The following is a 10,013-nucleotide window of genomic DNA, read 5'->3' as shown; positions in this document are numbered from 1 at the left end:
TACTTTGTCAAAACTTATGCCAATATCACATAGTTTTGATTATAGTACTATTATAGTAACTTACAAAAATGTACACTCCCACCAGCAATAAATGAGAGGCTGCACACAATGCAATGTATTTGTTAACAAACTGATTTTTTTTCAATCTGATAGATGGAAAAATAAAATATCTCCATGTAGTTTAAATTTACATTTCCTTTTATTATGAGTAACATTTAGCATTATTTCTAAGGCAATATTTTTTATTAAAATTTTTAATGTATACATTATTGCAGGTGTCTACCGCCTCCCACCCCACCCATCTTTTATATTTTCTTTCTGGTCACTCTCTGTGGTATAATTGCAAAAAGTCTTTCCCAGTTTGTCATCTGTCTTCTGATTTTGTAGGTTATACTTTTTACCCATGTACAGGTTATTTGGCATAGTCAAATTTATGTTTGTTTTTGTTTTTTTAATCCTCACCCGAGGACATTTTTTTGCATTTATCTTCAGATAGAGCAGGAGAGAGAGAGAGAGAGGAAGAGAGAGAAAGAAACATCCATGTGAGAGAGACCCACCGACTGGTTGCCACCTGCACGACTCCCAACCGGGGCCGTGGCAAACAATAACATCGACTCTTCTGAGGTACATGCCCGTAGCGGGAACCGAACCCAGGACTCTCTGGTCCGCAGGCCCACACTCTAACCGCTGAGCCAAACTGGCCAGGGCAAATTTATAAGTTTGTATATTTTCTTAATTTGGAGACATTATTCAAAAGACCTTCTGACTGCAAACTTGTAAAGGATTCTCCTATGTGTCGTTTGTTTGTTTGTTTGTTTTTCCAGCATTTTTATGATTTCTTTTTCACATCTGAATCTTTGATCAATTTGTAATTTGTCCTGTATGATCCAACATTTTCTGTCCTGCCCCCTACCCCAAGTGATACACAATTGTCTCCAAAGTACATATGATAGTCTATCTTTACCCTATTGATTTAAAATGTCACATATACTAAATCCCTATCTGTTTGGGAGTCTATTTCTAGATTGCTTATTCTATTCCATTAGTCTGTCTGACTATTTATGTATCAACACTCTTTTAATTATTGAGGCTTTAAATTTTATTTTAATATCTGAAAGGACTAGTTTCTCTGTGGCTTTTCTTTTTTTGAAATTTCTTAACTATTCAAATTTGTTTACTTTTTCCCCTAAAACTTCAGAATCATCTTGTCTAGTTGAAAAAAGTCACATTTTGAGAGGACTGCAATAAATTTATTGGGGTCTAAGTTAAATTAATGTAGAGATAATTGGCATTATTATAATGATGACTATAGCATTTCAGGTCAGCGATATATCTTTCTATTCATTCTAGTTTTCAGTCCTTCAGTATATCTTAGTATTTTATTCTTGTAGATCTTGTTCTTTTCTAACTAAATTTATTCCTGCACATTTTACATTTGTCAATATGATTGCAAATTGTATTTTTTTTTCTTTACCTCATGTGATATGCAGAATAATGGGCACACACAGATGTTCATGTCCTAATCCCAGAACCTCGGAATGCATTAGGCCACGTGGCCACAGGGAAGTAAGATTGCTAATCAGCTGACCTTGAAATATGAAGGTTATCCTAGATATGAGTAGGCCCCATATAATCAGAAGGGCCCTCAAATACGGAAGAGAAGCAGAAGAGTCGATGTCAGAGTGATGCATCTGAGAAAGACTCGACTGGTTGTTGCAGGCTTTGAAGATGGAAGTGGCCATAAGCCAAGGAATGTGGCAGCCTCTAGAAGCTGGGAAAAGCAAAGAAATTATTCTTTCCGAGCACCTCCACAAACTTGGATCAAGAATTAATAACTTTCTTAAGAAAATGCTGAGTAAACATTCCTGGGAAAGAACACACATCCCTTTCAACAGATCGTATTTACACATTAAACATAAACCGACACTATCACAAATGTTTAGCTAATGTAATACCACCAGCAAACACTGAGTACTAAAAATGTTATCAAATGTGGGCTTTGTCTAAACAAAAGGTAACCAGCCTCTTTTTCAAGAAATGTCTTGTTCGCCATCAGACTCTATTTGGAAAGCTAAAACCGAAATCCGGCCATTACCTTGGAAGCCTTACTAAAGACTGACATTTTAATCCATACTCACGGTGAAAATGGGGAGACAACTGGGCAGAACAAAATAAAATACGGATGTCTAAGTTCACACCAATAATGATTGGATATTAGTAGTTTCCCTTTTCTAGAGAAGAAAGGAAAAACAAATGGACTCATTCCTGGTCACGCTCAATACAGGTGACGAGGTCAACAAGGACCTAATGAACTCGCTATACTCATACCCGCGTAATGATGGATGCTGTTAGAACTGTGCCGACGGTTCCTTTTGAAGAAACACTGTGAAACTCTGATCCAATAACAAGTAGTAGTTGTGATGGGTAATAACTTAGTAACAGCTTAAATGCCTGTTTTTATGAGACAGGCAGCTCTTCTCAGGCAGGTAAAAAGCAGACTAATGAGCTGTTCCCAGAGGATTTGACAGAAGCATCAGGAGGAGAACCGGCTGCTGCTGGGACACCACCTTCAAAGAGGAAGCAGCCACAAGAGGCTCGGAATTTAGACTCAGTCACAGTACCTTGAGCTTTCGACCCAGGGGAACCACAGACTTTGAAATAAACCAAAGCTAGGCACACACTATGGATACCAAGGACTGTTCAGCAACTATTTCTTCTTCACCACCGGGCCAAAGCTGCTCTAGGATTACAAATTTTAGGATCATCTCTTCTAACACCAGCTGCCGGTGTGGTGGTCTTGAAGCCAACAGCTGCCAACCAACTGGCCATGCTCTGAGACCTCTCTGGTCCCAGCGCTGCCAACACACTCCTTGCTTTTGTCCTATGCCCACCTGCTTAATAAACAACTTCAACGCCGGTCCCCCTGTAGGAGATTGTGGCTGGTGTGGTGAAGGCATCAACAGCAATGAGAAAGAGACCATGCAAATCTTGAACGACCGCCTTGCTAACTACCTAGAAAGGGTGCAGACGCTGGAACGAGAGAACGCGGCCCTGGAGTGTAGGATCCAGGAAGAGTGTAACAAAGAGGTCCCTGTCGTATGTCCTGACTACCTGTCCTACTACACGACCGTTGAAGAGCTCCAGAAGAAGGTAAGATTCTTAGCAACCTGTATAATCAAGTTTTGAGTTGACATTCTCCAATATCTTTATTTCCTTTTACGCTGAAAAATATTTGGTAGAATAAGAAAATGTCTTGAATAAAATTGTTGTCTTGGCCCAACTTTCAGTTATATTTATAGATGTTCATTTTCCAGAGATATCCTCTGCTGTTATTTTAACCAGATAACTCAGGACGAAAATGCATTAACAATCCGTTGCTGCCATTTCTTTAACAAAAATAAGAAAACAGGGAACCAAGAAAATGAAGTTTGTTTTAATAAGTTCCTATCTTGGAACTTAGTAATTTTTATCCATATTCGCCACCATCACCACTTTTCTATTTTATACCCATTTCAACATCTCTCGATTGTTTTAAGCAGTTTCTTCCCATATACACCAAACCTAACTCTCCTATTCAGAGTAATACGCTGCTGCTATGTGTATTGGATCTATTCTGTTTATTAGCTTACCAAATAATTACTGAACACAATAACAAGGCACCAGCCACTATTCCAGGCTCTGGGAACATATTGGTGAACTCAAATGTTGCAGCCCTCGTGGCATTTACAATCCAGTTGACGGTGGTTACGTTACGCAAACTTAAGGTGGATTTTATATTTTAATGGTAAAACTTCTATACAAGTTTTTATTAAAGTAGTCATTGCTTAACTTTTAGGAAAATCACAAAAACTCTGATTTTCTGAAGTTGCCCAGACTGCCTAAGCATGGCTATGAAAAGTCTAACTGACCTTCCCCTGTGAGCTGAACTACACACCAGCCCCTTGGTTTTTCCGGCAGGGATCTTGGTGTTGGTCTCATTTGTGTGTACGACTTCTTAATTCTAGATCTTGTGTACCAAGGCTGAGAATTCCAGACTGGTCTCACAAATTGACAACACCAAACTGGCTGCTGATGACTTGAGAGCCAAGTAAGCCCACCCAATACTGTCGTTCATGACAGAATTCACCCTCCATCCGGTGCTAAATACTCTCAATGAGATTACCCACACGTCCCCTAACCCTCCGGCCTGTACCATGACGGCACTCGCCCAGAAGAGACCTTCACATCCAATCAAGTATTAAGATTCATAACCACTCACATGCATACAATACCTGTAGATGCTAACGTATAAGCCCATCTGACTTCCTGCCCAACCATTCAGTGAAATGCGTAGGGCAAATATACTGGTACCCCACTTAAGGTGAGAAAACTGTGGCTTCCTGGGGTTCAGTTGCATATGCAAAGGCCTACAACTGGTGGTCCAAGACCGAGCCGCAGCCTAGACACAAGCTCTCCCCACTTCCATTGCATTGCCTGTGGGGCAGGGGAAGGCAGATACATTCCCACGTCTCAAGAACAGCAATGTAGCATCACTCTGGCCGACTAATATAGGAATAATAATCCCAGGGTGATGTTTATCAAATGATTTCACCTGTAAAGAGAATAAAACCCAACAGAGATGCCGCAAATGAGAGGCCCACAGGAAAATACAAAAGGGCTTCTGCTTGGCTTGATGAACACCATTTACATTGAAATGCCTTTCACGTCATGTCTCATTTTTAAAGGTATGAAGCCGAGGTGTCCCTGCGCCAGCTAGTGGAGGCAGATGCCAACGGCCTACAGCAGATCCTGGATGCTCTGACCCTGGGCCAAGCTGACCGGCAGGCGCGAGTCCAGTCCCTGAAGGAGGAGCTCCTTTGCCTCAAAAGCAACCATGAAGAGGTTAGAGAAAGCCCCAGCTAAGCCTCTCAAAACAGCATTGATTCCTCTGAATTGAACTTGACTCCTCTTCTGTTAGCCCTGATAATGCGTACTATTACTACCACTAGTTCAATGTATTGCAAACCAGTCGCCTATAATACGGTGTCTGAAGCCTCCACTGTCCTCTCTACCTTCCCAAGGAGAAGGAAGTAACCCAATTTTATTGTCCTTTCGGGTTTCCCATATTTTTGTAGGCATCCCTACCCAGATTCCTGCCACTCTATATTGGCATAAGCCTACATTGGCATCACAGAGACTATGGCCTCATAAATTTCACCTCTTTACGGCTTCACCCATTACCTGTCCCTGGAAATGATCGGAATACTTGAAACCCATGATCTTGCTAGTCAATTCCTTCTAATGTTGCACTTCTTTGAACACAGAGTCCTGTCTGAAATAGCCTTAAGTCATTTTATCGCCTCTGCAAAGCACCTGCGAATCATGTATTCCTGCATTGGGAGCTATATTCCAGACACAGTTAAGCTACATTATTGCTGTTAGACTGGAAACAAGAACGCGAGGGGGCCATCTGTTCACCAAGTGCCTTCACACTCTTCTTCTTCCCGTAGGAAGTCAATTCCTTGCAGAGCCAGCTTGGGGACAGACTCAACATTGAAGTGACCGCTGCCCCTTCTGTCGACCTAAATCGGGTTCTACAAGAAATGAGATGTCACTATGAGTCTATCATGGAGACAAACCGCAGAGATGTGGAGCAATGGTTCAACACGCAGGTGGGGAGGGTGGGAAAGTCGGAACCAATGCATTGACATTGCACCCCCAGGGGCCCTTTAACTGAAGTTATGTTTCCCTCCATACTATCCATGGTCCTTGGCTGTGTTCCAGATGGAGGAGCTGAGCCAGCAGGTGGTGACCGGCTCTCAACAGCAGCAGTGTTGCCAGAAGGAGATCATCGAGCTGAGACGAACCGCGAATGCTCTGGAGGTGGAACGACAGGCCCAGCTCCGAATGGTACCCAGAAAACTGAGCCTAGCAGCGTAGTGATGGCCACAGCCCCCGACACTGGTGTGCTGGGATGTTTCCCAAACTGCGTCCCTCAGAACAACCGTTCCTCTGTTTGTTAAAGGGTCTATGGCCAAAAAAGGACTCCATGGTCAAATAAGCCTGGGAAATCCTGGGTCAAAGAAAGTTTAAACAGGGGGCCCTCCTGTGGGCCAAAAACCGATACGCACCGTGATTCTCCAAGAAGGGGGTCTATGGTGTTCAGCCTTCCGAACCTTATTTGACTGTGGACTCCTTTTTAAAAGAATATCTCATGGCAATAATGATTCATGAATATACTTTGGGAAATGCTCAAAGAGAATTTTATTTTATGCAAAGCATTTTTACAAACTATGAAATTTATAAAATAATCTTCTGAGGGCGGTGGCATAATGTGTAAGCCAACTTCCCAGAGGAGACGCAGAGAACTAAGGTGACTTTCCCAAGCCGAACCCAAGGTGAGTTTCATCTCGCCTGGTTTAGAGAGGGAGACCCTGAGATCCTATGGCATTAAGTCACAAAAGAAATAAGAGTCTGAGCCAGGATTCGGGTTCCATAGCACTGACTCCGCCTCCTTGTACTCTCTCTGAAACATTCTGACGTGAAGGGTACTAGGAAATCCTTGCCCGCAGCTGGTTTTGTCACTGGCCAGTCATGTGTCTGGGGCGGCTCATTTCGCCTCTTGAACCTCAGTTTTCTCATCTCTAAAAATTGGGATCATCATGCAGACAATAGATTATTAAAACCGAAGATTCCATTATCCATAAAACTCACAGAATCGTAGAGCAGGGAAGAGTTTGAATGATGGATGCTTCTACTCTCCTACTTTCCATATAAAAGAATCGATCCAGTGAGGGAACTGTTTATGGCTAAATGCTGCTTACTTCCTTTTTAAGGTACAAACATGAGAGGTACCATGATCATGGGTTTTTTGTCTTGTTTTGTTTTTATCCTCACCTGAGGATATTTTTCCATTTTTTGTTCAGATAGAGTGGGAGGGAGAGAGAGAGAGAGAGAGAAACATCGACATGAAAGGGACACATCGAGCGGTTGCTGCCCTCACGACCCAACTGGGGCCGGGGACAAACCGCAGCCGAGGTACGTGCCCTTAGCTGGAACCGAACCCGGGTCTCTCTGGATCGCAGGCCGACGCTCTAACCACTGAGCAAACTGGCCAGGGCTGATCATGGGTTTTTAATTCTTAAGTATGATATAAATTGGAATATTTTTTTCTCACAGGTAGGAAAGTATGATAGAAGATTATCAAGTGATTAAGAAAGGAAAATAAGCAGCACTGAAAAAGGGGGAGAGGCCCTGGCTGGTTTGGCTCAGCAGTTAGTCCCCGCTAAGGGCATGTACCTGGGTTGCAGTTTGTCCCCGGCCCTGGTTGGGTCGTGCAGGTGGCAGCCACTCATTGTGTCCCTTCCACATTGATGTCTCTCTCTCTCTCTCTTTCTCCCTCTCTATCTGAACAAAAAATGGAAAAATGTCCTAAGGTGAGGATTAAAAATAATAATAAAGGGCACAGGATAGAGAGAAGCAAGCTTTAGCGTAGCTGATCATTTTGATTTTGGATTTGGCTCAGCGTTTAGTTAGGAGATAACAAGAGGGCTTAAAGATTCATTAGTACCTGTCACAAAAAAAACACTGTTGAGAATGGTACGGATCACAAGTGACCTGGGCTTGAAGGAGCCCTCATTACAAACCCTGCCTCCCTCCTGCCTGGCAGAGACACTCCCAGGAGTGCTTCCTGGCGGAGACGGAGGCGCGCTACACAGCCCTGCTGGCCCAGATCCAGGGCCTGATCGATCACCTGGAGGCTCAGCTGGCGGACATCCGATGTGCCCTGGAAAGGCAGAAGCAAGAATACGAGATTCTGCTGGACGTCAAGTCCCGGCTGGAGTGCGAGATCGCCACATACCGCAGCCTTCTGGAGAGCTCAGACAGCACGTGCGTAAACACCTTTCCGAAAAGGCCACTCGCACACGTAGGCATGTTCCACCACGGGCAGCAGGCACCGGTGCCTGGATCTTACCAGTGATGGGAGCTTCGGATCAAAGGGTCTATACGGTCTCTCAGGCTGTGCCGTTTGGTCACGTACCGTTGTAACCTAGTCTGGCTGAGCTCAGTTTTTTCAAGGAGTCAGTGAACCTGGTTACTTCCTTATAGGATTTTTAGCTTCTTAGAGTTTAAAAATTACTAGGGGGAAAAAATGTGTGGGTTTTTTTTTTTTTTTTTTAAAGAAGAACATTGCTGGCAACTTTTAGATTTTCCCCACTGAGACGAACATCTGAATCTGGTGAGATCGAACAGGACAACCCTGCTCCCTTTGGAGGAACCTGCTCAGGTAGAAACCCTCGACTCTGCCCAGCCACGTGCCCGTGGTGCCAACAACGTCTCGTACATATGCGTGTTTTAGCATATTTTTCATTAGAAGTTATAATGTTTTATTTATTTTTTTAATGTTTGAACTCTTTTTTTTTTCTTTATTGATTTTAGAGAGAGAGGAAGGGAGAGGGAAAGAGAGATAGAAACATTGATGAGAGAAAACATCGATTGGCCGCCTCCTGCATGCCCCCCACTGGGGATCGGGCCCACTACTTGGGCATGTGCCCTGACCTGGAATCGAACCGATGACCTCTTGGTGCATGGGTTGACGCTCAACCACTGAGCCACATTGGCCAAGTGTAGAAGTTGTCATGTTTTTAAATGATAAGACACATACCAACCCATAAGAAACTGACCCAGAGCAGGCTCCTTGAAGCAACCTCATCCAAAGGCAAACTCAGTTGTGATAGTTAAAAAGACCTCCCTCCCTCAGACAATCAGTGAGGTCTGCTCGCAGCACTCTGAACCGGCATGTTCACATCACACTAGCGCAATGTTAACCCGTGCTCCCCCCCCGCCCCCGAGGAGCCGCAGCATACCAAAGGGCCTTGAATGGCCAAAGAAAGATGCTTTCTAAAAAGAACTCTTCCTGTTTCTAACTCCAATTCCGTAAAGATTATTCCTTTATAAACACGCCCAGAAGGCATGGAGCTTCCTGATGCAGCACTGAGAACTCTGTGGTGGATGGGGTTCAGGCCACCAGGAGTACATCCTGTGATTAACTCTCTGATAAGAAAAGCATCTGATTAACTTCCTTTCCTCAGATAATAAGCTCCTTGACTTGTCCCTTATCATTGTTGATCCTGTGAGTTTAGTTCGCATTATATCCATTCTGCAGATAAAAAACTAAAGTCAGGAGGGTTATCTAAGGGCAGCTGGTAAATAACAGAGCTGGCCCTAGCCCAGTCTGTGACTCCTGGGATGGTGCTCTCCCGCAGCGCGTGGCCTTGACCGGAGTGGAAGGGAACATAATGGCTATTTCTAAGCCTAGGATGTCGCTTTCCCATGCATCTGGTCTGATTCTGGTCTGGTTCTCTTTCTCCCACCGATGACAGCACAGAATGAGGGAATACACATTTGGACGTATTTGTTTCGAGTGACATGTTGGAAGATTACCCATCTTTCTCCATGGCCACTGTCGCCCTCCCGCAATCACAAGTACTATTCTGTCGTTTCTTTCTCTAGGCTTCCCTGTAACCCATGTGCCACCAAGTGTGAGCCTTCCCTTTGCACAATCGGTGCGGCCAGGGCCATGGAATGCACAGCCCCCGTTTACACAGCATCCCCAGCCCGCGGTGGGATGCCCGAGCCCTGCTGCACCTGCAGAGTCCTGCCCCGGCTGCTGGTGAAAATCTGCACCATCACCCAGGAAATCCAGGATGGGAAGGTCATCTCTTCTCACGAGCACGTGCAACCTTGTTTCATCTTCAGAGCTGCCCGAGCCTAGCACCCCAAGGTGATGACAATGACCCTCGTTTGTGAAAGAGAGGCCAATACTTGCTCCTGCCAGAAAGGTTTAAGAATTCCCCAGTCCCTTCAGGTACTCAGTTTCTTTCTACTACAGTGGGTCCCCGTGGACAGCATAGCTTTTACTCTGCTCCTTTCCCAGTCTCTGCTGCTAGCGTGATAATAATCGACATTCTCTGGAAGCACATTTCATGTTTATCTGAGGAACAAGCACTGACTTGTAAGTGCCCGGGAAGGTG

At 44.3% G+C, this 10,013-nt stretch overlaps 1 protein-coding gene across 1 annotated transcript; it reads left to right on the top strand.

Annotated features, from left to right (window-relative positions):
• The first annotated feature begins 2,682 nt into the window (after nt 1-2,682).
• KRT39 (keratin 39) lies at nt 2,683-9,754 on the top strand. The gene is made up of 7 exons (XM_036268425.1): nt 2,683-3,150; nt 4,005-4,087; nt 4,725-4,881; nt 5,490-5,651; nt 5,764-5,889; nt 7,649-7,869; nt 9,493-9,754. The coding sequence occupies exons 1-7, from the start codon at nt 2,683-2,685 to the stop codon at nt 9,752-9,754; spliced, it is 1,479 nt and encodes a 492-aa protein (XP_036124318.1).
• Nucleotides 9,755-10,013: the final 259 nt, after the last annotated feature.

Source organism: Molossus molossus, unplaced genomic scaffold (assembly GCF_014108415.1).
Source record: "Molossus molossus isolate mMolMol1 unplaced genomic scaffold, mMolMol1.p scaffold_m16_p_19, whole genome shotgun sequence".
Classification (NCBI taxonomy): domain Eukaryota; kingdom Metazoa; phylum Chordata; class Mammalia; order Chiroptera; family Molossidae; genus Molossus; species Molossus molossus.
Note: the sequence above shows the minus strand (reverse complement) of the source record. Positions and strands in the feature narration are given on the sequence as shown.

Bases quoted from the DNA above. Each gene is read 5' to 3' on its own strand.
- KRT39 (XM_036268425.1), top strand. From the start codon at position 2,683: ATGGATACCAAGGACTGTTCAGCAACTATTTCTTCTTCACCACCGGGC. The intron at 3,151-4,004 runs GTAAGATTCTTA...TCTTAATTCTAG, and splicing joins TTGAAGAGCTCCAGAAGAAG to ATCTTGTGTACCAAGGCTGA. The intron at 5,652-5,763 runs GTGGGGAGGGTG...GCTGTGTTCCAG, and splicing joins AGCAATGGTTCAACACGCAG to ATGGAGGAGCTGAGCCAGCA.